At 41.0% G+C, this 27,852-nt stretch overlaps 1 protein-coding gene across 1 annotated transcript in view; it reads right to left on the bottom strand.

Annotated features, from left to right (window-relative positions):
* Positions 1–302: 302 nt before the first annotated feature.
* Positions 303–27,852, bottom strand: part of LOC132832618 (H-2 class II histocompatibility antigen, A-U alpha chain-like) — a 119,798-nt gene continuing 92,248 nt past the window's right edge. Inside the window, exons 2-4 of the mRNA XM_060850701.1 lie at positions 17,265–17,513; positions 12,465–12,746; positions 303–448 (exon numbers count right to left, since the gene is read on the bottom strand). Of these exons, the coding sequence (XP_060706684.1) occupies positions 303–448; positions 12,465–12,746; positions 17,265–17,513 (677 nt within the window). The remainder of the gene's footprint in view (positions 449–12,464; positions 12,747–17,264; positions 17,514–27,852) is intronic.

The following is a 27,852-nucleotide window of genomic DNA, read 5'->3' as shown; positions in this document are numbered from 1 at the left end:
GAAGCAGTGCCAATGGGATGAATGTGCTCATCAGAAAGCCCTGAAATGGATGGGTGGATTATTGCAGCGTTATTGTCTAAATGAAAAATAATGTCCAATGATGACAGCTCTGAATGGATCCCATCTCCATCGCACCCAAGGACTGATTGTTCATGTGAATGTCAGCAAGGAGTATAGCAGACTAGCTCAGTGCTGCCCATGTGTGTGTACATATTTACAGGAATAAGGACTAGTGACCTTGTGTATCCTTAACATTCCTGAATATGTGTTATAAACACAGACATTGCACTCTGTACTTACCCCTAGATGCTGTGTTGCTGAGATTGCAGTCGTTGTCTCTCTTTAATCAGTAAGGTGACCCCTACAACAGCACTGATAATTCCCAGGATGATTCCCAGAATACAGATCACTGTCCAAGGACCAGACTGTTCCTCGGGTACTTCAGGTTCTACGTTCGAGAGAGGCAGGGAAAGAATGAGTGTCTCATAGTGAAACTCAAGATGTCAACAGAGTGGAAAGACTGTTGGAGGGTCTTACCCATGCTGCTGTGCATCAACAATTTAAATGCCCACTGGCCAGAAATATCCATCATGCTGTAATTATGTTATTCACATACACAAGGTTCCAAAGGCTAGGAATTACTGATGGCAATGCTATTTGTAAAGGAAAGATTTTCCCCTACAGAAAGAGTAACATAGACTAATCAGGAAGTACCAGGAATAGGAAACTAGTTATGAGCAGAGATGCTCACAAAAGCATGACTGAAATGACAGCTGTTTGGCTCAGTGTCCCATTGCTGGATCTTTGAAAGAGTTACCCAGTTAGTCTCAATCATCTCTTTATTCATAGTCCAACGCTGGCCTGGAACTCCCACTGACTAGACGGTGTTATTCCAGTGAAGCAGGGAATTGTGCACATGGGAGCTTGTAGAAATTCCATTGTAGCAAACTCTGAAGGAATTGTTGGAAGATTACCTTGTGGAAAATTCAATGTGTGTGCATGCATTGTGTGTATGTGTGTGTGTGTGTGTGTGTGTGTGTGTGTGTGTGTGTGTGTGTGTGTGTCGGGGGAGTGTGTTGTGTGTCTGTACTTTGCATGTGTATGTGTTCTGTATGTGTGTTTTGTGTGTGTTCTGTATGTACGTGTGTGTATGCATGTACATGTGTTTGTTTGTACGTATGTTTGTGCATACATATTTATGTATGTGTGTGTACATGTGTGGATGAATGCGTGCATTTGTACATATGTTTGTGTCTATGTGTGTGTCATGTGTTTGTGTGCCCATGTGCATATATTTCTGTGTGTGTGCATATGTTTGTGTGCAAGTACTAGTGTTTGTATGTGTGTGTGTGTGTGTGTGTGTGTGTGTGTGTGTGTCGGGGGAGTGTGTTGTGTGTCTGTACTTTGCATGTGTATGTGTTCTGTATGTGTGTTTTGTGTGTGTTCTGTATGTACGTGTGTGTGTATGCATGTACATGTGTTTGTTTGTACGTATGTTTGTGCATACATATTTATGTGTGTGTGTGTACGTGTGTGGATGGATGCATGCATTTGTACATATGTTTGTGTCTATGTGTGTGTCGTGTGTTTGTGTGCCCATGTGCATATATTTCTGTGTGTGTGCATATGTTTATGTGCAAGTACTAGTGTTTGTATGTGTGTGTGTCTCCATGTCTGTGTGCATTTACGAGTGTTTGCATGCACATATGTATGTTTTTATGTACCAATGAGTGTTTGTGTGTGTACGTGTGCTTGAGTGTCCATGTATGTACATGTGTATGTACATATGTGCTTGTATGCATGTGTACATATCTCTGCGTGTATACATGTTTGTGTATGTGTGTGCATGTGTGTGTGTGTGCGTGTGTGTGTGTGTGTGTGTGTGTATTTGTGTGTCTACCTTTATGTGTAGGCATGTGTGTGTATGTGTGTTTGTTAATGTGCATGAGAGAAACCAGCTGTGACAACCACCCTTCCCACTGGACCAAATCTCTTCCTCCCAACTCAACCTACCCTAAACACTGTAGCATTTACCTGGGCTCCTGTCATCTTCACCCACGTGGCACCCATCACCATCCCAACCCAGCTAACACACGACATACCATTAAGCCTTGGCCCCCTACCAGCTAGCACTTACCCTCCCAGCACCTAACATTAAACTTACATTATGTGTTTAGATGACACCTTTATATATCAGAATGTGGCAGCTGATTGTATCCCCTCTTCATAGTTGGCAGTTCTGACAGAGCCCTGATTAAAATCTCAGAAATATGGAGATGCCTTCCTTCATATAACAGACTGGAGTGGCGACCTGAATGGGATTGGCTCTCCTTGGTAAATCCAGACCATTATTTTTCCTTCAAACAGTATCCAATCTCCTCTGCTCTCAGTAATTGTTCACAACAAGAAGCAATGAATAAACTTCCAGATCCTCCCTGGTTCTTTCACTAATTATCTTCTATCTGTGCCCTCTGCTTATCCACCCTCTTACCAGTGGAAGCAGTTCCTACCGCTCCAGTCTATCAAAACTCTTCAATATTGTGTGTCTCTTTACCTTCTGTTCCAGTGCAATTGAAGTTGCACATGCTTTGATTTCAGTAACTCTCCTCCCAAAGCCACTAAAATTGTTTCTTTTGGAGCAGGGTGGGATCAAATGAAATTTGAATTTAATATTTTGAAATTATGAAGAATATTCATTGCAGATTTTTCCCCTTGCTTGGTGAGATAGACATGACCTCTGAGGCATCATCAATGTTAAATAATCAGTAAGGGAGTGAGCTGAGAAATTAGGGAAACCTGAAATCCAGAGAATATAGCCCTTGTTTGCTTAATCTCTCCTCATAACATAACTCTTTCAGTCTGGGGATCAGTCAGGTTAATTACACTGCACCTATGGAAAGGTGTCCAGAACTTATGTTTCAGTTATACAAAGGCCTGGTTTGGTCAAACCAGGCCTTTGCATTACTGAAACATAACTTCTCCCTCCTTGTATTCTTTTCCTTGAAATCTCTGAGGATTTTGATTATTTTCTGGACTTGCTCAGGACATTTTCATGATTTCTGTACCTGAGTCCCTAAGTAGTATTAAATACTGATGATCGGTGGTGTAGATGAGAGTCACTGGTGAATCTGGGGTTCAGGTTACTATTTACATTGGTGTTGGGGGAAGTTTTTAATCCTCTAACCTTTCCTCGGTGGCTATAAATTTAAATGCGTCAGGACCCTCCAAACTCAGTTTTTATGGAAGTTTTTGGACAGTTCGAGCTGCAGTGGAATTGCCGATCAGAAACATCAAATTTCAGGCCAATTTCCCTGTGCTGAGGTTTCCTGATGCAGGACTCCAGTCTGCATTGCAGGTACATCTGTCTAGTTGCTGGACTATCTGAGCCATTAAGTATCTCCCTAAAATCATTTGCCACTGCACCTTCAATGTCTTACCTGTCTGACATTTGGAGAAATACATCTGTGACAAAGATGAAGCCATTTCCAATGGTGATAACTGGATCAATGCCTATTTTGGACTAAAGCACTGCTGGAATCTCATATGGATGTTAATGTTCTCTACGTTGCTGTGGCTGGTGGTGCTGACATACCTCCCACAGCCTCACCTACTTTTTGATGCCACTGTTAATTACTCGCTGATAAACTAAATCACATGACAGGCATCACATCTGCTGTAGGCCCATACGGTCCATGGTGTAGTTGTAACAATATTCCTTGACAGAGAGTTTTGGACATGAGTAGTTGTTTATCTTTGAAAATGATGCCCTTTAAGATACTGAGCTCATTTCTGTAAAGGCCAGAATTATCTGAGAGTGTTTGGAATCTCTAACGATGGTAGGCCACCTTTCAGTGATAACATTGATAATGATAACTCTGTGCCTTCAGTTATGGGTTGTTAGCTGTTTTGAAATGACATTGTTGAACAAAATGCAATATAGATTGACTTTGAGAAGATCTTCCTCCTGAATATTCATGCTGTCAATGTTTAGATCAAGTGGAACGCTGACGTCCATGTTCGGGTTTGGCAATCTGCTTACAGAATCAAAGGGTTTTTTTGTGTGGATGCACATGATGGTTGGTGCCATTGTATTCAAGTCCTTGCACTTATATTTAAGCTTTTCCTGTATGTGAACCCCACACTATCTGCGATGGTCAGTTGATGGATTTTTATGCTCTCTGAGGTGCAATATAGTGTCACTGTTGAAACCACCTATAACATTAAACGTATTGTACAATTCTTGTAAATCCTGGACTGAGCCAATGAGAATATTCTCGGTCTTTTCTGCTACCATGGGTAGCTTAGTGATCTGTGAGAAGTTGCAGTTTAGAGAGCTGTAGACACTGTAGTTCTACCAGTGCTGGTCAGTTTGTGTTCATCAGGTAAAATATTTGAGGTTTCCATGTTTAATTACAGTAGCTACATTACATTGTTAATGTGGCAATGAAAGAGATGGGAAATCCATCGTGTGCAGTTAATGTAGCGGCTTTCAGTAGTATGGTAGTGTTTTGATGGCCTTGGTAAATGTCCTTCACTAGGTCCAATTGATGTCAGTCTTTGGTTGAAAGTGTGTTTGCCAGTTTTCTTTGTGCAAATTATGTTGGTTAACTTCCAGCTGGTGAACATCGTGTGTTTCACTCAGAATGTTGAAAGCCTTTTCATCGTCTGGTTGGATGGTGTTCTACTCTGGGTCTGGTCTCACATCTTTTGCTGTGAACTTGGAGGCTACAATATTGAATGTATTTAATGCCTGCAGATTTCACAGGGATCATTCCCTCCAGGATACCCCAATCCATTCTACAACCTGCATCACCACCACCGCCCTCCGATGTAACCGCAGAAGGTGCAACACCTGCCCCTTCCCCTCCTCCCTGTTCACCATCCAAGGGCCTAAACAGTTTTTACAGGTGAAGCAGCATTTCACCTGTACCTCTTCCTTGTGTCTGGTATTCGCTGCACCCAATGCGGCCTACTCTACATTGGAGAGACCAAATGCAGACTGGGTGGCTGCATTGTGGAACACCTCCAGTCTGTGCACAAGTAGGACTCTGACCTTCCCACAACTGGGAATTTTCACCCAGTGTCCTGCTCGCATGCCGACATATCTGTCCTCAGCACGCTGCAGTGGGATGCAGGGAGAGCTAGTCAATTGGATTAAAAAATTGGCTTGATCGTCCGAAACAGAGGGAGTTATTTAGACTGGAGGCCTGTGACCAGTAGTGTGCCACAAGGTTTGGTGCGGGGTCAATTCTTGTTTGTTATTTATATAAATGATTTGGATGAGAATGTAGGAAGCATGGTTAGTAAGTCTGCGATGATACCAAAAATGGTGTTGCGATGGACAATGAAGAATGTTATCTAAGATTACAACTGGATCTTGATCAACTGAGCCAAGGAATGGCAGATGGAGTTCAATTTAGAAGAATGCTATAAGTTTCATTTTGGTAAGATAAATCAGGCGGGACTTATAAAATTAACTGGAGGGATCTGGGGACTGTTGTGGAAGGATTCTGGGTATTCCAAGATGGAAGACAGGAAAAGTGTCCGGCTGTAAGAGCTGCTCCGTTTTTTTGAGGTATTTCAGGTGTTGGAGGTGATTTCCTCAAATTCCAGGAGCAGCAATTTCTGTTTTATATGCTGTTGCATTGTTTTGGAAATTTGGAAAAAAAAAGTCAAAGCAACAGCAGTTTTAAAAGGGAGAAGAACAGACAAAGGAAGCACATGGTGATGACTGTGCAGGAGAGAGAGAGAGAGAGAGAGAGAACCTGCACAGTTAATGCCTTTGCTGTTTTTGAATTCATGTGTCACTGGACATTGAAGTGCATCTGGAAAAATTAACAAACAGTGAATTTCACAACTTATCTTGGAGGAACCGGTTTGGGCGAAGTTCACAACACAGAATCAGATAAGTTAATTGTTGTTTTAAATCTGTTCAAGAGAAAGGCTGCATTAGTGAGTACAGTGGATTCTTTCTTGATTAAATGTTTTTGGAGCTAAGTCTCTTGATTAAACTTAAAATATAAGCCATAGCTATTAATTTACCCTGGTGCAGTGTTTTGGAGAGGATGAAGTCGGTGTTATTTTCTGGATCTATAGATTGTGAAGGAGCAAAAATGGCCTTTGTAGTGATATGTACTTCTTGTCAGATGTGGGAGTTTAAAGAAACTTTCAGGGTTACTAGGGATTATATCTGCCATAAATGCTTTTGGATGCAAATCTTATCAGATCGACTGGATCGGTTGGGGAGACAGATAGAAGTGATGAGGAAATTGCAACAGCAACAGTATGTAATGGATGACAGTTATAGGAAGGGGGGAAAGTCTCAGATACAGTCACACAGATGGGCTAACTCCAGGAAGGGTAAGAGAGGTAGGCACCTAGGGCAGGAATCTTTTGTGGATATATCCATTTCAAACAGGTATGCTGTTTTGGAAAATGTAGGGGGTGATGGATTCTCAGGGGAACGTAGCATGAACAGCCGAGTTTCTGGTATTGAGACTGGATCTAATGCAACAAGGACCACGTCGGCTTCCAAGAGATCAATTGTGTCAGGAGATTCTGTAGTCCGAGGTACAGACAGACGTTTCTGTGACCAGCAGAGAAAAAGCAGAATTGTGTGTTGTTTCCCTGGTGCCAGGATCAAGGATGTCTCAGAGAGGCTGCAGAATGTTCTCATGGGGGAGAGGGGCCAGCAGGGGGTCATTGTCCATATTGGAACCAATGACATAGGAAGGGAAAACGTTGAGATTCTGAAGGGGATTACAGAGAGTTAGGCAGAAATTTAAAATGAGGTCCTTAAGGGTAATAATATACTCCCAGTGCTACGAGTTAGTGAGGGCAGGAATAGAAGGATAGAGCAGATGAATGCATGGCTGAGGAGCTGGTGTATGGGAGAAGGATTCACATTTTTGGATCATTGGAATCTCTTTTGGGGTAGAAGTGACCTGTACAAGAAGGACGGATTGCATTTAATTTGGAAGGGGACTAATATGCTAGCAGGGAAATTTGCTACAATTGTGTGGGAGGGTTAAAACTAGTAAGGTTGGGGGGGGGGGTGGAGGTGGGGTGTAATCCAGGGAGATAGTGGGGAAAGAGATCAATCTGAGACTGGTACAGTTGGGAACAGAAGTGAGTCAATCAGTCAGGGACAAGGTAGGACTAATAAATTAAACTGCATTTATTTCATTGCAAGGGGCCTAACAGGGAAGGCAGATGAACTCAGAGCATGGTTAGGAACATGGGACTGGGATATCATAGCAATTACATAAACATGGCTCAGGGATGGGCAGGATTGGCAGCTTAATGTTCCAGGATACAAATGCTACAGGAAGGATAGAAAGGGAGGCAAGAGAGGAGGGGGAGTGGCATTTGTGATAAGGGATAGCATTACAGCTGTGCTGAGGGAGGATATTCCCGGAAATACATCCAGGGACGTTATTTGGACGGAACTGAGAAATAAGAAAGGGACGATCACCTTATTGGGATTGTAGTATAGACCCCCTTATAGTCAAAGGGAAATTGAGAAACAAACTTGTCAGGAAATCTCAGTTATCTGTAAGAATAATAGGATCATTATGGCAGGGGATTTTAACTTTCCAAACATCGAATGGGACTGCCATAGTGTTAAAGGTTTAGATGCAGAGGAATTTCTTAAGTGCGTACAAGACAATTTTCTGATTCATTCTGTGGATGTACCTACTAGAGAAGGTGCAAAACTTGACCTACTCTTGAGAAATAAGGCAGGGCAGGTGACTGAGGTGTCAGCGGGGGAGCACTTTGGGGCCAGCGACCATAATTCTATTCGTTTTAAAATAGTGATGGAAAAGGATCGACCAGATATAAAAGTTGAAGTTATAAATTGGAGAAAGGCCAATTTTGACAGTAATTGGCAAGAACTTTCGAAAGCTGATTGGAGGCAGATGTTCGCAGGTAAAGGGACAGCTGGAAAATGGAAAGCCTTCTAAAATAGATAACAAGAATCCAGAGAAAGCATATTCCTGTCAGGGTGAAAGGAAGGCTGGTAGGTATAGGGAATGCTGGATGACTAAAGAAATTGAGGATTTGGTTAAGAAAAAGAAGGAAGCATACGTTAGGTATAGACAGGATAGATCGAGTGAATCCTTAGAAGAGTAAAAAACAAGTAGGAGTATTCCTAAAAGGGAAATCAGGAGGGCAAAAAGAGGGCATGAAATAGCTTTGGCAAATAAAATTAAAGAGAATCCAAAGAGTTTTTACAAATATTTAAAGGTTACTAAGGAGAGAATAAGGCCCCTCAAAGCTCAGCAAGGCGGCCTTTGTGTGGAGCACAGAAAATGGGGGAGATACTAAATAAATATTTTGCATCAGTATTTACTGTGGAAAAGGATATGGAAGATGACATCTTGCAAAATGTCCAGATTACAGAGGAGGAAGTGCTGGATGTCTTGAAACGGTTAAAAGGTGGATAAATCCCCAGGACCTGTACCCGAGAACTGTGTGTGAAGCTAGAGAAGTGATTGCTGGGCCTCTTGCTGAGATATTTGCATCATCGATAGTCACAGGTGAGGTGCCGGAAGACTGGAGATTGGCAAACGTGGTGCCACTCTTCAAGAAGGGCAGTAAAGACAAGCCAGGAAACTATAGACTGGTGAGCCTGACCTCAGTGATGGGCAAGTTGTTGGAGGGAATCCTGAGGGACAGGATGTACATGTATTTGGAAAGGCAAGGACTGATTCGGGACAGTCAACATGCCTTTGTGCATGGGAAATCATGTCTCACAAACTTGATTGAGTTTTTTGAAGAAGTAATAAAGAAGATTGATGAGGGCAGAGCAGTAGATGTGATCTATATGGACTTCAGTAAGGTGTTCAAGAAGGTTCCCCATGGGCGACTGATTAGCAAGGTTAGATCTCATGGAATACAGGTAGAATGAGCCATTTGGATACAGAACTGGCTGAAAGGTAGAAGACAGAGGGTGGTGGTGGAGGGTTATTTTTCAGACTGGAGGCCTGTGACCATTGGGTTGACACAAGGATCAGTGCTGGGTCCTCTACTTTTTGTCATTTCCATAAATGATTTGGATGCGAGCATAAGAGGTACAGTTAGTAAGTTTGCAGATGACACCAAAATTGTAGGTGTAGTGGACAGCAAAGAGGATTACCTCTGATTACAACGGGATCTGGACCAGATGGGCCAATGGGCTGAGAAGTGACAGATGGAGTTTAATTCAGATAAATGCGAGGTGCTGTATTTCGGGAAAGCAAATCTTAGCAGGACTTATACACCCTATAGTAAGGTCCTCAGGAATGTTGCTGAAGAAAGAGACCTTGGAGTGCAGGTTCAAAGCTCCTTGAAAGTGGAGTCGCAGGTAGATAGGATAGTGAAGAAGGCGTTTGGTATGCTTTCCTTTATTGGTCAGAATATGGAGTACAGGAGTTGGGAGGTCATGTTGCAGCTGTACAGGACATTGGTCAGGCCACTGTTGGAATATTGCATGTAATTCTGGTCTCCTTCCTATTGGAATTACGTTGTGAAACTTGAAAGGGTTCAGAAAAGATTTACAAGGATGTTGCTAAGGTTGGAGAATTTGAGCTATAGGGAGAGGCTGAACAGGCTGGGACTGTTTTCCCTGGACTGTCGGAGGCTGAGGGGTGACCTTATGGAGGTTTTCAAAATTATGAGGGGCATGGATAGAATAAATAGACAAAGTCTTTTCCCTGGGGTCGGGGAGTCCAGAACTAGAGGGCATAGGTTTAGGGTGAGAAGGGAAAGATATAAAAGAGACCTATGGGGCAACTTCTTCACACACAGAGGGTGGTATGTGTATGGAATGAGCTGCCAGAGGAAGTGGTGGAGGCTGGTACAATTGTAACTTTTAAGAGGCATTTAGATGGGTATATGAATAAGAAGGGTTTAGAGGGATATGGGCCGGGTGCTGGCAGGTGGGACTAGATTGGGATGTCTGGTCGGCATGGACGGGTTGGACCGAAGGGTCTGTTTCCATGCTGTACATGTCTATGAGTCTCTGACTTTATGACCTTGAGGTGTTGGTACATTTTTCCTTGAAAGTGGGAGCACACTGGATTACTAGAGATACTGAGGTTCTGGTAAAGAAAATGATTGAGGCATGTATCAAGTTGTTTGGCACACTTGCCTTCATCAGTCAGTGCATCGAGTGCAGGAGCTGAGACATCATATTACTGCTGTAAAAGACATTGGTGAAGCTGCATTTTGAGTACAGTATACAATTCTTGTCACCCTGCTATAGGAAGTATGTCATTAAATTGGAAAGGGTGCAGAAAGATTTACAAAGATGTTTCCGGAACTGGAGGGTTTGAATTATAAGGAGAGGCTAGATTGGCTCGGACTTCTTTCTTTGGAGCGTTAGAGACTGAGGAGTGACCTTATAGAAGTTTGTAAGATCATGAGGGGCCTGGGTAAGGTAAAGACAAGGTTTTTTCTTGGGGCGGGGGAGTCCAAAACTAGAGGGCATAGGTTCAGGTGAGACAAAAAATATCTACACGGGAACTGAGGGGCAATTTTTTCACACAGTGGGTGATGTAAATATGGAACAAGCTGCCAGAGGAAATGATAAAGGCAAGTGCAATTACAACATTTCAAAGACATTTGGACAGATTTGCAAATAGGAAAGGTTGAGAAGGATATAGACCAAATGCAGACAAATGGGACTAGTTCAGTTTAGGAATCCTGGTTGGCATGGACAAGTTGGATCGAAAGTCTGTTTCCATGCTGTACATCTCTATAATTCCAAGACTCTATAACAGCAGGGACTTGAAGGTCTGCAACCTTGTCAATCCACTTACCTGCCATAGTCTCAGTCAAACTCTGCTGACACTGCTGCTGTTATGGCAATGTCACTGGACTCATAATCCAGAAACCAAGACTAACAGGCGAGGGACACTGCTTCAAATAGAATAAATTACTAATGGAATTTAAATTTAATTTAAAAATCAGAAATTAAAAGCTAGTCTCAGTAATGATTGTGATGTAGATTTTTGTAAAAACCTACCTTGTTCACTAACCTCCTTTAAGGAAGGAAATTTGCTGTTTTTACCTGGTCTGTCCTTTGAATACATATGAAATCAGACACATGGCAAAGTCATTAACACTTAATTCCCCTCTAAAATGGCCAAGCAAGCCAATTCAAAGATAATAACAGATGGTCAACAATTGTTGGTCTCACTCACATGGTCCTACGTCCCATGAATGAATAAAAACAAGGTGTGACTGCTTTCTTTATTAAAGTCTCCAGGCAACTTTCTCCTTCTATGATGCTTCACGTTCTCTATAACTTGACTGCAGCTTATTAACTCGGAGTCCAAACTTTCCTAGCTACAGACACAAATTGAACAAGCTCCCAACTACTAAGATCTCAACACATCATCTCCTAGTAGATGATAATTAATATCTTCCTTGTTCATAATTATAAATGCTACTGTCACACTAATATTTATTTTGCGAGTATTATCGTACTACTTCTAATAAAGCTTTACAATTATTAATCAGTTTTGAGTTTCTAGAAGTTAAAGGAGAAAAATACTAACCAACCAATCACCTGTTTCCTTATGAGAGTACTCAGAACTTGGCTAAGAAGGAAAATAAGGAGTATAAGATGGACGAGAAAGGACAATTGTAATCAATGGACAAATTCTTCAGAATCTCCAAACTCTCAGTGTTGAGAGAAAGAAAGAGAAGAAACAGCGGCAAATTAAATTAAAGACAAATTAAGCAAGAAGAAAGAATGAAAGGAAGAGGGACAGACAATGAACATAGACATTAGTGACAAAGAAGTGTTTAAATTCATAATTTAATATGGGAATTACCAAACAAAATAGATTATATGCATTTAAAAAATTCCAAAGAATCATCAATTTACTATTTTACATTGAAAGTTTAAAACAGGATTTGGTGTGAAATTCAGTTTTTCAGAAACAAGGCGAGGCATTAGGTAAATCTTGGAGCTCTGTTTTCTCAATCACCCTAGATTTCAATCTTGCTGAAGATAATCATCAGTGAAAATAACCTAAACTACAGAAGTCAGAGTGTGTAGAACGTGCAGAACAAAGACAAGTAAATCTCAAAATGTAAATGGACAAGTATTGCATTTGGTATGATTTTGGTTTGTGTGGTGTTGTTTTAAATCTATTTTTTGCATCATCAAGACTGGTTAAGTTCAGCTGACTGGAAGTATGTTGCTGAAGATTATACTTGGTTTTTCTCATTCAGTAAAGGCTAATCTTTGACTTAATTACATTGTTATGAGTTTTTTGTTGGAATCTAGACTGGGTGTATAATACACTAAACAGCCTAAATAATTACAAATTATTTCTTATTGCTTGGGATCCTACCTATTCTTTTGATTAAAAAGAAACCTTTTAAGAAAACGCAGGGGAGTTTCAGTAATACACCCAGTTTATTAGACACTAGAATGAATTCAGCTCTTACACAATGAAATCAATACTGACCCCAGAATACAGTGGTTGGATCCTGCAGCCCGTCGTGTTCCACATGACAGGAATACATATCTCCAGGATTTAGGATGAAGCTCAGATATGTGAATCTCTGATAGGAATAATCCTGTTTCATATAGAATTCCGTAATGTTGACTTCATCAGTCACTGGCTCACTGTTCTTCTTCCATGTCATGGTGATTTGTGGTGGGCAGAATCCATCAGCCAGACAGATCAATGTGTTGGGCTGTCCCCATTTGACAGGCTTTTCAGGATACGTAGCAATCTGAGGGGCAGCTGTGGGGGAGAGACAGGACAAACAACAACTCTCACAACAATTAACCAATATGTAAAATATATAATAAGCAACTACTGTATAACTAATTCCAAGTCATTAGGAGATTATCAGTTCACTTTGGAAATTAAACTTTTTATGTAGTGGATGGAAAGTTAACTAAAGGAAGAGTTTAGATTTATGTATAGTTCCTTATCTCATCCTCAATATATCCTTAAGTCCTTTACATACGATGTGTTGTGTACATAGCAAGATCCAGAAAACAGCCAATGAAATTAAAGTTAATGCCATTTGAATCAGATTATCTTAGTTGGAACTAAACCTTGACTGAGATGATGAGAAAATGATCTACTCTTTCTATAGGCTCATCATGGATCCTTTGATAACCATCTCTGATGATGGATACAACCTCAGTTTAACATTACAATTAAAAGAGAGAACATTTTTAAAAATCTCAAGATGTGTCTAACATTGTAAAGTTCTCATTTATTGGCTATCCCTAGTTAAGTCCTTCTCTGATTTGCCTAACTAAAATGCAGCACCTCACATTGATCTAAGTTAAACTCCATCTGCCACTCCTCAGCCCATGGTTCAACAAGGTCTGATCGAGTTGTTGTTTTAGGAGGGGTGGGAGGGGCGTGGGGTGCACACTCAAAAACAATGAAGAATTTCCTGATAGGGCCATGCAGGCCCCATATATTTGTTAATTAACAAACTTAACTGAAGTCACAGGACCAAGTTCCCAAAGACATATGTGGAATCTTCACAAAGCCTTGCTCAACTGCTACCACCAAAATACGGAAGATATATCATTTTAGCCAGCTTCAGTCAGCCACAGCTAAACCAAAAGTTTGGAATATCGAAGACCAAGCGACGGTAATAAACTGTGAAAGTGTCTGAAACTTGTAGGAAGAACCGTACAGATAGAAGATCGGTCTCTTGTTGAATGCAGTTAAATTTTCTAAAACAAGGTCTAATGCTTTCACACTAACCAAATGAAGTATAGAAAGCTGAAGAAGCCTACAAGAACAAGAATCATTAAGTGCAGGGTGGGGAGCATGCCATGGATGCCAAGGTGAAAAAGAAAAACTGAATCCACACCATAGGTGATGGTAGGATGTTAAGAAATAGTTCTGCATTTTTAGAAACCATAGCGGTACACAGAATAAGCCATATAATTAAATGCTATAAACCAGATTATGTAGCCTCAGTAAATGGCATCATGAGTTGTGGTCCTAGACCTCTGTGTACACTTGGATTCATTGTTTAGCCTATAATACCAGAACATACTGCTTATGTCTGTGAGCTTAAATGGGATCAAACTACATGGAATATACAAGGAGTAGCAGTATGAGTCATACAGATGTACCGCATGGAAACAGATCCTTCGGTCCAACTTGTCCATGCCAACCTAATCTAGTCCCATTTGCCAGCACTTGACCCATAACCCTCTAAACCCTTTCTAGTCATATACCCACCCAGATGCCTTTTAAATGTTGCAATTGTACCAGCCTCCAACACTTCCTCTGGCAGTTCATTCCATACACACACCACCCTCTGCGTGAAAAAGTTGCCCCTTACGTCCCTTTTATATCTTTCCCTTCTCACCCCAAACCTATGTTCTCTCGTTCTGGACTACCCCACCCTAGGGAAAAAACTTTGTCTATTTATCCTATCCATGCCCCTCATGATTTTATTAATTTGTAAGGTCACCCCTCAGCCTCTGATGCACCAGGGACAACAGCCACAGCCTATTCAACCTCTCTCTATAGCTCATATCCTCTAACCCTGGCAACAACCTTGTAAATCTTTTCTGAACCCTTTTGCGTTTCAAAACATTCTTCTGTATTATGATAACTATTTTGTTCTAAGCAGGTTTAGAATGTATGGGCTGCGTTCAATATGTTTTCATATGATCAGCTTGGATTAATATAGAGGAGCATTCAAGCAGCAAACAATGCATCACTAAATTTAGATATACGTCTTTTGCCTGTCCAATTACCAGGATGAATAAAATATATTAATTACTCAAAAAATTGTTTCACTTTGACACTGAATAAATCCTAAAATTCAGATAAAGTCCTTGAAGAGGGGACAATTCTTCCTTCTTTAAAGACCAAAATTTCCCCTCCCATGTGATTGAACATACCCTCCAACACATCTCCTCCACATCCTGCATCTTTGCCTTCACCCAACCCCTCCAACCGCAACAAGGACACAATCCCCCTGGTCCTCACCTTCCACCCCACCAACCTCCACTTAAATCGCATCATCCGCTGACATTTCTGCCATCTCCAAATGGGCCCACTGCCAGGAGTATATTTCCGTCCCCACCACTATCTATTTTCTGCAAAGAGCATTCCCTCCACGACTACCTGGTCAGGTCTGTGCCCCCTGAAAATCCACCCTCCCCTTCTTGCACCTTCCCCCGCCACCGCAGGATTTGCAACACCTGAGCCCAGACCTCCCCGCTCACCTCCATCCAAGAGCCTTCTACATCCATCAAAGTTTCACCTGCACTTGCACGTGTTATTTATTGTATCTGTTGCTCCCGATGTGGTCTCCTCTTCACTGGGGAGACTGGACACCTTCTTCAGAGAACATCACTAGGACACCCACACCAGTCAACCCCACTGCCAAGTGACCGAACATTTCAACTCCCACTCCCACTCTGCCGAGGACATGCAGGTCCTGGGTCTCCTCCATCACCACTCCCTCAACACCAGGAGGGAGTGGTGATGGAGGAAGAAGGCCTTGGGACCCTTCAACACCAGGGCATCAACGTGGATTTCACCTGTTTCCTCATTGTCCCTCCCCCCACCTTACCCCAATCCCAACCTTCCAGCTCATGATTTGTCTCATCTGTCAATCTTCCTTCCCACCTATCTGCTCCACCCTCCTCTTCAGCCTATCACCTTCACCTCCACCTCCATCCACCTATTGCACTCTGAGCTACCTTCTCCACAGCCCCACTCTCTTGGCAACATATCAGAGGCCAACTTGGGCCTGGCCAAGGTGACCATCAATAGGTCCGGGCAGCAGGCAATTGAGGGTTCATTGTACACAACCATTTACTCTTTTTAAAGAAAATATTAATCAATTTAGCAGCCTGTGATGAGGCATTAATATAAAATTAAATCAAATGCTTAATGGAGACTTACGGAATGGGCAAGGAAATTTATTCAATTCAAATGAAAATGACATTCTCTCGTGTGATAATGCACCCCAGCTCCTGTGCTGCCCACAAGTCTGTAAAGGCCTCTACGGTGTTGGTGGTCAACACAAGGTCCTTCTCAACCGACACCTGTGTGTGAACTTAACCGTGAAAGAGGGCAGATATTTGGCTTCTACAACCTCCTCCATGGTCCACTGCCTGAACCTGGGATGGTCACGGTGGCATGTTTATTAGGCGGGCCTTTGACCTGCCTACCTATTTCCCTCCCTCCTCCCTGCACAGGATGTCTGTTGAAAAGCAGCATGGGGCTGAAATACAAGCAAAATTTTAAAAGCAGTCTCTTTAAAAAACTAAAAAGACACTGCAAATGAAATATTCAACAAAAGTATGAAAAATCATCTCCCTGTAGTTACATAATCTGCATGTGGCCTAGCATCCTGCAAGCTTATTCAGTGTACTGTTGAATGGGACTGTGTGCAGCACTCTCCACTCCAGATAACTGAAGAAGAAAGGAATAATCCTTTTGTAAAGGATCCTCCACAGGGGATCTAACCAGGCTGTCTAATCCGATAGAAATTTTATTTTTAAAACACATCCTTAAATGGCTTATCAAATCTGACTCCATCACTTTACCAAGCAGTCCACTCTGGACATTAACTCACTCGATGAAAAAAATTCTCTCTTCCATCACATTTACTTTTTTGCAAACACTTAACAAGGTCTGTGCCCTCTGTTTCTCAGAGCTACCTGTCCCCAGCTAAAAATTTAGATTAGTTTCCCTACAGTGTGGAAACAGGCCCTTCAGCCCACACCACCGATTAATCCCTCTGACCAATGCACCTAACACTATAGGCAAGTTAGCATAGCCAATTCTCCTAAGCTGCACGTCTTTGGATTGGGGGAGGAAACCCTGGCAGAATGTGCAAACTCCACACAGATAGTCACCCGAGGCTGGAATTGAACCTGGGACCTTGGTGCTGTGAGGTAGCAGTGCTAACGACTGAGCCACCACGCCACCCCAATGGTCCCCATTGAATCAGAATTCCAAACCACCTTCTCCTAATTATTTGTGATTTAATAGACAAGATCAGGTATTGGGAAAAAACAATATATATTCAGCAAGAGGGCTGTGCAAAAAGAACCACAGAACAGGGAACAAGGGCAGCTCAAGAGCAGGTTACTTATGTCAGGGAGTCATGCTGCCCCAGAACAAAACCAACTCCACAGTTTACTCCGAGCAGGCTTTACTCCAGCTCCAGATTTTACTCTGATCTGACCCCATTCCTACACATTACTCCAGCTCCGTGGTTTATTTATGAGAGGGACTACTGAGCCAGTTACCTACATTTTGGTTCCGGGGAGCCGCGGGATTGGTTCTTTAAAGCATTCAAACTCTGTCTAATGACGGCGATACTGGAGGCGATCTTCGCCTCTCCTCCCTGTGTTGCGAAGCGTTGGAACTCAGGGATCTGAGCCACCTCCTTCTTCAGGTTGAAATCCGTGTAGAAAATCTCATCTCCGTCCAGCTCCAAATCGAAATGTTTATCGAGGTTGCTGTCCTGTACAAAGTAGATCTGAGTACTTCGGTGTAGATCTGTGTGTGTGTGTGTGAGAGAGAGTGAGAGGATCAGACAGCTCCCACACTGAGACAGAGGACCCAGAGAGAAAACATCACTCAGCAAGAACACTAATAAACAAACTGAAATATTGTACAAAAACTCACCTCCTGAGATCTTATTTTGGCGAGTTTATAAGTAAACCATTTGTCAGGTCATGATTTGGAGATGCCGGTGTTGGACTGGGGTGTACAAGGTTAAAAATCACGCAACACCAGGTTATAGTCCAACAGGTTTAGTTGGAAGCACTAGTTGTGTGATTGTAAGACACATAATTTAGAGCAAAGGTTTACAGTGTAATATAACTGAAATTTTATATGGAAAAAGACCTGGATTGTTTGTTAAGTGTCTCATTTGTTAGAATGACCATGTTGGTTTCAGTTCTTTTATGTGAGAGACTTAACAAACAATCCAGGTCTTTTTGAATATATAATTTCAGATACATCACACTGTAAACTTTTGCTCTAAATTCTGTGTCTAACAATCTTATACTCCACAACCACCTGATGAAGGAGCAGCGCTCCGAAAGCTAGTGCTTACAAATAAACCTGTTGGACTGTAATCTGGTGATGTGTGATTTTTACCTTTGTCAGGTGACGGTGAGTAAAGTGAACTCCCTGAGGCCTCTGGTGGTGAGAGGCTCTTTACAAAAAAATCTCCGAGGGTTGGATGTGCTACTGGATCTCAGATATGAGGATGAGATGTACGCCTCAGAATCGGGATAGTTTCCTGACAAACTAATCCATTCAGGGATGCTGTTACATGCCTCTGGAGCAGGTGGGGATTTGAACCTGGAGCTGCAGCAAAAGCCCCCTATCCCCTGATACAAACTTCACCAGGCAGTCAGTGAATGGCCAGAGGGTACACTGACCTTGATTGAGGCTGGTAATTGGGGCTCCTGGTGCTGGAGAAAGCTCACCACATATTACAGAGGCTTTTTCCCAAGAGGGCACAGGTTCAGGTGAGAGGGGGAAAGATTTTCATCCAGACGGTGGTGGGATGCCAGGAATGCATGGTCAGTGGAGGTGGTGGAAGCAGCAAAGTATCAACATTTAAGACATATCTTGATAAACAAGAATGGGAAGTGAACAGAGGAATAGAAACCATGCATGGGCAATAAGTAGCAGTCTAAATTAGGAATCGGTGCATGCTTAGTGGCTGAAAGGCTTGTTCTTGTGCTGTATTGTATTGTATAATCGTCAGTAATGGATCCACCAAGTGCATGTATACCTTTGGGTGAAGCAAGACTGTGTAGTCACAATAATGTTCTATCTTTCTTGCTGCACTGCTCTACCTCATATCAATGAAGTCCTCTGCTTAATGGAGCTTCTCCACAGGATGTGAGAGAAATTATTTAACCTGTGTCACCTCCAGTCCAGAACAAAAACACTGTGATCTCTGTCATCGAGCTTAGTATCTGGATGCCCATATTCTCTTGCTTGTCAATGCTACCAAGTGTAGTTGGTTGATTCACAGAGGTATATGTGAGAGAATGGACTTCAGTCTAAATCTCCAGGAGGGAAAGGTCTCTACCAGAATGCTCTGATCACACAACACTAGGCACCCCTCCCCCCACCCCCACCTCCCCAGCTATCAAGCTGCTGAACAATTCCCATATTTTGGAGCATCATTTCAGTGAGTACAGATGTTCAAATTCAGCAGTGCCTCCAGTCTGTCAGCAAACTCGTCGTTTGATAATAATTATTTATGATTTACAGACAGCTTTTCCTTGGTAACTACCACAAGTCGCCCAAAACAGTCTTTCTGCTCCAAGCTTTGTCACCACAAGCAGTTACCAGAAGCCAAAGGAAATGCTTCAAGGGCATCCAGATAGTCTGCCTAAAAAAAATGCAACATCCCCACCAAATTGTGGGAAGGTCCAAAATTGCTCAAACTGAAAAACAAGCACTTGTAAAGTGCTAACATTGGAAGGAGTGGGAGAAAACCCGAGCATCCACCCACCTTTAGCAAATGACTTCTCTAATTTCTACAACAGGGTGTATGGATTAGGAACCACAACACCAGAGTGAAGGAAGGCATCCTCAATTCTGAGGCAGTGCTTTCCAAGTCTAACTGATAAGACTGTTGTTGTCTTACTGGACATGGTGATCCTGATCGTTCATGTCATCACAACTATTATCTGGAAGTAAGCTGATGGTCATTCTCAAGTTAAAGTTAATAACTAACTGGTTTATTTTATAGGTAATGTAGATTAACAGAACACAGGTCTCAGTGAGAATCAAACTACTCAAAGTACACGGAACGAGTTTCACTTTACACGGGGCGGCACAATGGTTAGCAGTGCTGCTTCACAGTGCCAGGGACCTGGGTTCAATTCCACCCTTGGATAACAGTGTGGAGTTTGCACTTTCTCCCCTTGTCTGTGTGGGTTTCTACTGGGTGCAATAGTTTCCTCTCACTGTCCAGAGTTGTGCTGGTTAGGTGGGCTGGCCATGCTAAATTGCTCCATAGTATCTAGGGATGTGCTAGTTAGGTGGGCTGGCCATGCTAAATTGCCCTATAGTGTCCAGGGATGTGTAAGTTAGGTGGATTGGCCATGATAAATTGTCCCATAGAGTCCAGACCATGATAAATTGTCCCATAGAGTCCAGGGATATGCAGGCTAAGTGGGTTAGCCATGGGAACATGCAGGGTTACAGGGATAGAGTAGGGGAGTGGGATGCTCTTCGGAGGGTCATTGTGGATTCGGTGAGCTGAATGGTCTGTATCACTGTAGTGATTCTATGATTCCAAGAAAAGTTCATATTTTCTAACATGAAGAAAAGAGAGAGTTCTGTGACTCCACAAGTGGACTTCAGGTAAACACACATAGGCACTCATGCACTCTCACCCACACAGAAACCCTCTCAAAGGCTTATACTCTGTCACACTCACACACACTTTACCAAGCATGCACACACTCTCTCTCACATCACTCGAACGTGCGCATGCACACACACACAAACACTCTCTCTCTCTCTCTCCCTCACATGCACACACACACAAACATATACGTTTGTAGGTGATTTTGCATTTGCAGATAGGTCCTATTTGAGATGTCACTTTTTTTTATAAAACCTTAAGTTATCTTGGGAATGTGACTTGAAAGAAGTTCTGGGATTTATATATTAATGAATAGATACGTGCAACCTATTCCAAAAGATTATAGTCCAACAGGTTTCTTTGGAGGTAAACCTGTTGAACCATAACCTGGTGTTGTGTGATTTTTAACTTTGTCTTTTAAGATAATGCTTCTTTAAGAATTGGATTGTTTCCAGTTGAGAGTACCTAAGACCAATATATGCAAATACTCGAAGAATGAATGTTTAGGGATATTTGGAATCTGCAGGAGTGTAAAGTTTACCTACCAGGTCTGACAGGACCAATTGACTGGTTAAAGAGATTAATCATTTCCATTTGTGTACTTCGTCTATTGTGCGAACTGTGCACAAAATCCTTTAAAATGTGGAAAACAAACTCTAAGTAGCTTATCTAAATTGACGAGGAAATTATTTTTGCTGGTATTTTATGCTCTTGTTTATTTCTGTTTCATGCGTTTTTTTTCATTAGGACCAACACAAAGTTGGTTTCTCATTAACATTGAGACTGAATGATGTAAATTACCGCAATTACCATCACGTCAGATGCAAGTGACCTCACCATGGAAATTCCCCATCTGTTATGTAAAAATTGTTAGATTTATAAGTTGGTTATATCACGGGACTGTGTACTCACTGTTATGGACCCGGCTAGACCTCCTCAAAACACTTCGAGAAAGTGGCCCAGACCCTAACTTTGAACGTTGTTTTAAGTAGGTGTACAGTGGTTATTCGAGGAGAAATGCAGCCAGTCAAATCACTTATGTTCAATAAAACAGAATGTATTTACAAGATTACGGAATGAAACACAAACAAAAACGAGCAGAATACCGAACAACCTAATCTACTGTAAACAGACTATCCAAATTAATGATATTTTACACATACTTGCAACAATCCCCATAAAAACCCTTTGGAACAAAAGGTAAAATCAAGAACAGATTCGAACAGGAGAGAAGTCAGAGAGGGTGATATGCATAGACATGCTTCTTTGGGTTCAGGATCTTTTTTTTAAACATGACTGTGCTGAGGCCAAACCAAACCAGAGAAAAGTTGAGCTGAAAGCACTGGTTACTCCCCTTTCATTGTAAATTTCTTTTAATAACGTAAAAACCTGGGGCAGTATCTGTCAGCTATGATCTAACTGGCCCTAGAACCCTTCAACTTAGACTTTTCAGATTCTTTCGTTAAAAACCATGACTGCAGATGCTGGAAACCAGATTTTGGATTAGTGGTGCTGAAAGAGCTCAGCAGTTCTGACAGTATCTGAGGAGCAGCAAAATCGACGTTTCGGGCAAAAGCTCATCCTGATGAAGTGCGTTTGCCCGAAACGTCGATTTTGCTGCACCTTGGATGATGCCTGAACTGATGTGCTCTTCCAGCATCACTAATCCAACATTTTCAAATTCTTTGTCTTTTACAACGTCCAAGGGAAAAAAAGACAACATAATATTATTAAAGGAGCAGTTTCGACGCAATTACTTTACGTTTGAATGAAAGAGATCATTGTACCTGTTCTAAAGAGTACATTATAAACAGTTGGATGAGGTAGTTTTTGAAAATTCAGGGAGGGCTCGCGTTATTCTGTGGCAAATCACTTGTGTGATGTTCATACTAGAACGCATTAGTATCTGAATCTTACCTGTGTTTCGAGTGATCTGAGTGCTGTCACGTTCCAAGTGGCTATGTTTTGAAGGTTTTTTTTATTTAATAACTGTGAAGGGCTCCAAAATAACGCTATTCATCACACTAACAGTTTGCAAGAGGCATGAGCCTTGTTCTGCCATGAAGGTGTGCTTGGGGCATGGATTGTCTTTCGATGCACCTGAAATTCAGACACAATTCAGTCTTTAAGGTCTGCAACAAGCTGGGGGAGCAAATGGAAGCCAAAAATCTCTGTGGTACATCAAACTAATTCTGAGCCGGAGTTTGTATGCGACTGTACTTAACTTAATTTACTCAGGAGTTAGAAAGAGCCTGCAAAGTTAGACTAATCTATCTCAGCATATCTATGAGAAATGTCCAACTGTCCTGCCCTTAATATTTACCGCACCAAGAAAGGAAACTAGTAGAGGTAGCACCCTGGGAGTTAAGAATCAATTTAGACTGGCAATAAGTCTGGATTGGTTAATAGGTAGAAAATGGAGAGTTTGAATAAATACACCATTCTCAGGTTGATAGGCCCCGCGCAGTAGATTGCCAGCAGGGTGAAGGAACAAAGATGGTGCAGAATTTTTCTTTTAAGTGACGAGTGATATGAAATGATGGATATCCATAAGAAACGTATTTGTCCTTGTTCTTAAGGCACTGAAAGATAGCACTCAGAGACAACAAGGAAGTTATGTTCGGCTTAATGTCAAGGCAATTTGAATACAGGAGCAAAGAGATTTCTAGAATTGTGTAGAATATGTATAAACCATAGCTGCAGTACTGTGGACAGTTTTGAACACAATGCCAAAGGGAGAGTTTATGGGCCAAGGAGGAAATACAACAGAATTTCGGTGGACAGATTCCTGGGAAGCTGGAATTGCCATCCAAAGAGAGATTGAGAAGCCTGAGGTGAAACTCCCGAGTTTAGAAGAGTATGAGTCAAACCTTGAGACATAAAAAAAATTCTTAAAGGGAGCGACGGAGTAGATAATGAAAACGAATGCTTCCATTCATTCTACATGCCAAAATTAATGAAATTATTTAGGAGGAACGAAGAGAGGAACATATTCGCTTACAGGCTAATATGTGTTTTGGAATTCTGTCACTGAGAGTGCAGTGGAAGCTTAGTTAATAAGTCTATTCAAGACAGAGATTTGCAGATTTTGATTTATTAATTACATCACGAAATTGGAGATGGATTGGGAATACGGATAATGGTTGATATTAAGATATGATGGATATGATGTACAACGACTCAGTAGGTTCTACGTATTGCCTCGACTCATATTTCTGTGGTTTGAGCTGAAATGAATGTTGAGTGAATGATGAAATACATGCCTATAAAAATGGGAATTTTTACGCTGCTGTGAAGAACAACGTGTTCTGTACTTTTAAATATGAATGAACTGCAAAAAGAGCGTTTAGACAATAAATGTTTTTGTCTGTTTTAGCATTTTATGTTTTAATTATGAAATATCGTTGCAATATTCCTTCGAATATTAATTAGTTGAATTTTCGTTTGAGGCATGGCAAGTCTCTACGCAACTTGTAACGAACTGTATTAACATATTTTAGTTACAAGACAACTCAGTCTTTAGTAGAGATGCTCTATGCTCCCTACTCCTGTTTGTTTTATAATATTCACAAGCACAAATGAAGAATACCTCACGTTGTCAAATGAATAGTGTTGATGAAATTCTTATTTCAGTGGGTGGCTCGCTGTGTCAGTGGTTAGCACAGCTGCCTCACAAAACCAGGAACCCGGTTTCTATGTGAGTTTCTGCTAGTTGTATCGAATTCCTTCCACAGGCCAAAGATGTTAGGTGCATTTGTCGCTGCAAATTTCCCTGTGATATCCATGCAAACGGAAACTAATCAGATGACCCATGGCAAGTGGAGGTTATGTGAATAGGGTCATGGGCTATGTTTGTTTGGGGTGATCTTTGGAGAGGTGGAACTGACATTTTGGGCCATGTGGTCTCTTTCTGCACGTTAGGATTCGATAACATAAAGGCTTTACATCAGTCCTTGCTGTACAGTTTACACACGTGGGCAATCTCTAATAGTTCTAGATATTTCTTCACTTTTTAGGTTTGGGTCACTACTGGGGCAGTGTAAAACAAAGCTTGACGAGAAGATGGACAAAGCCATTACTAAATTGAAAACAAACCAGAACTTTCTGGAAAAAGTTCAGCAGACGTAGCAACATCTGCGAAGAGAAAGCAGAGCTAGCTCTTCAGCTTCAGTCACCATTCTTCAGGACTGTCCCCAGATATGTGGAAATACTTCTGTATATGTTATTCACCTATTAATTAAGAACATTACGAATTTGCTTCTTATTGTCTTGTTTGTATGATATATTGTTACAAAGCTATAAGAGATTGTAGACAGGTAGGACATTCAAACTGTTTTGTTGTCTTTGAGGACCACCTTGGCTCTGAATTTTTAATGACACAACGAATTCTCTATTTAATGCGAGGAACTGTACATTGTTACCGAAGTCACAGCATACCATTTTTATTACAGCTCCCTTTGCACTCATCATTTTCACTTCAGTTGTCATTAGCAGCTAAGCAAAGGCTTACAACAGTCGTTACTTAACAGCTAATACTTGAATGTTTCTTTAGTTTTCATTTGCATTCAATGTTTGCTTTGTCTTTTGACTGTCTCAACAGACAAGAAATTTGCATGCTCGTAAAACATCTGTGAAGGTGACAGCATTTTCCAAATTTTTGTGTTCTTAAATTAATGATTTTTATGCAAAATCAGAAAGGTATTTTGTAGATTTTCCACAGATTTTCTCCCTAGATATGTCCAAAGTTTTACATTCGACAGTCAAGTAAGGAGATGCTTTAAGAGAAATATCAAAGACTCAAAGGCGGGCAATCGTAGAAAATACATCATGTTACCGCTTGCCATTTCTTGCTATGAATGTTAATTTCTTTCTGTCATATATCTGTACAATTTACAGAGAAACCGTTTTACCAAATTGATTATATTAATCCTTTCATAATTATGGACCACACTAGAGACATGCTTCAACATATTTGAGATCCTGCACCACCGTGGTCCTTTATGCAATGACACAAGCTAATTTCCGAAGTGTGAGAAAGAAAATGGTTGATTTTCAAAATTATTGGAAGATCTCGAAATAATAATTGCCGCTTCCTGCAGGTTCACCTTCCAGCAAAAGACGAGCTAGGTACTCAGTATTTGTGAATGATAACAGAGATAATGTTCTCATCATACAATCTTTAATCTGAGTATATCGAAAGGAAAATCCTTTACCTGAAAGGTGAGCGTTGTTTTTCTTTCCTGATGCTTCCTGGTGTGCTAAGAGTTATAAATTTTCTTCCTTTTTAACTTGCTTCTATTTCAGATTTCAAGCATCCGCGGTATTTTGATTTTGGTGAATCTGTTACGAAGTAGCCGTGATGACAATGCAAAGTAATAACAACATTTGCTTGAAATTTTATCAAATAATTGCTGCCCTTGCTGACCAATATCGTCCTTGTAGGCTTTTAATACAGAGAGCGTTCTTAAGTAAATTGGAAGTGTGAGAGCAATGAATGGATGTTGAATAGGAATGTGTGAATTTGTCACTTTGGGCAGGAAGAATGAAAATGTCGCATCGTAGGCAACATTGAATATTGCATGATGGAAAAAATGGTGAATTCTCGTGTTATAATTTAGTAATTTAAAAAGGTGTAAAAAAATCTGATGCAATGAACATGTCATTGGCTGAGTTCTTAACCTTGAACGGCTCCTTGTATGTTTCAAAATGCAGATCTTAGCCGAAACAAAAGATCCATATAATAGAAACAGAGTTATGCAATTATGCAAATTATTTTTTTATACTAAAGTTCAATTCAGATAATCTGTAATTGCTTAGCATATTTGAAAGTAGGTAATGTGTTATTTTTCTTTTGTAAATGAGCGAAACTTGGAAGGGAAACAGGGAATGACCTGGATCTCTTTCTAAGTCTCAGCCAAACTGCTGCCGCATTTACAATAAATGCCGAATATCAGCTTAGTTGATTTTTGTGTATTGTTGATTTCTTTTGCTTTTACAGATCCCTGCTGATTAAATTCTCCTTCAACGAAAGAAAGAAACATTTGGAATTAATGATCATTCGTCATTCAATAAATGGACAATTTCGTGTGTAACATGTTCAATAAATGAGAAGACTTGCAGACATCTGAGATCCGCAGGGATCCACATGACCGGATGCATGAACATTTCAAAGCTCGTTCCACAGGTCTCTAACAGGTCAAGTGCAGCATATACCTAGGGAAAGCAGCACCTCCAGAATTCTTCCTAATATCACGTATTGTCTGAGTGGGAAATTCACAGTCATTCCTTCAGTGTCCTTGGGGAAAATTCATGGATTTCGCTCAGCAACGGTATTGTGTGACAACCTACAACATTTTGACCACAGCAGTTCAAGAATGCAGAACACCAGACCCTCTCAATGGCAACAAAAAACGTACAATAACTGCTGATCCAACCAGCGACGCCCACATCCCAAATGTGTGTTTTCAAAAAATATAGAGCATTTAGTGCAGAGGATATTTAGGATATCGAAAGCCATGCTAATCGTTACTACAACCAAAATCGAAAGGAACACAATGTAGGCTCTGCTTCATTTAAGCAGGATGTGAGGACATCTTGTGTAGTGTATACAATACAATTAATCTTATTTCAGAAAAGATGAAAATGTGCTGGACGCATTTTGTTGCAATGGGATTATTGGCTTTTCGGTGAAAATGAGACAAGGTTGGCTTGTAATCTCTGTAGTTCAAATTATTAATTTGCCTATTGGTTGAAACACGCAAGAACCGGAAGTGCCTTTTCTCTTATGGCAACATATAGAATTCGGGGGATACAAAAATCAAGTATCACCTACTTAAAACTGCGATAAGATGATATTCTTGCTTTTAAATATTTTAATTTTTGTAAATCTGCTTCTGTAAAGGTGCTTGAAACAGGACCCATCTATGTTTCTTAAGGCTGCGTTTGATATGTTCTTGTTGGATAAGGGAGTTTATATATATATATATATATATATATATGGGATCTTCAGAAAAGTACGTGTGGTTAAATCGCATTAATTAGATTATTTTTCAATTGACAGCGCAGAGTCTGAATGTCTTATTCTAATTCTTTATTCTGTGCAAGCTTGCATTCTTTTCTCACATTCCAACTCCGCCATCCCATTGCCAGATATTAAACTCTAACCCTTTGCTGTATTCTTCCTTGGGGAATATACTTTTACTCTTTTTACGCAGAGAGACGAAATCTGCTCACAATTCTAGGCAACGGCCTCATCAACGTTTCTCTAATTCCTACAAAATCCTTTTACTAAACAATTCCAGGTTGCAACATATGTTAAAATGCTCTTTGATATCCTATGTGCTGGTTCTAGTTTTACATTAACATTGTATTTTATTCAGGGTGGTAAAAAAAAAATGACTGCTGATGCTGGAAGCCAGAATCTGGATTAGAGGTGCTGGAAAAGCACAGCAGTTCAGGCAGCATCCGAGAAGCAGTAAAATCGACTTTTTGGGC

The sequence above is a fragment of the Hemiscyllium ocellatum genome, chromosome 35 (assembly GCF_020745735.1).
Source record: "Hemiscyllium ocellatum isolate sHemOce1 chromosome 35, sHemOce1.pat.X.cur, whole genome shotgun sequence".
NCBI classification, from domain to species: Eukaryota; Metazoa; Chordata; class Chondrichthyes; order Orectolobiformes; family Hemiscylliidae; genus Hemiscyllium; species Hemiscyllium ocellatum.
This window is presented reverse-complemented; position numbering and strand designations above follow the sequence as displayed.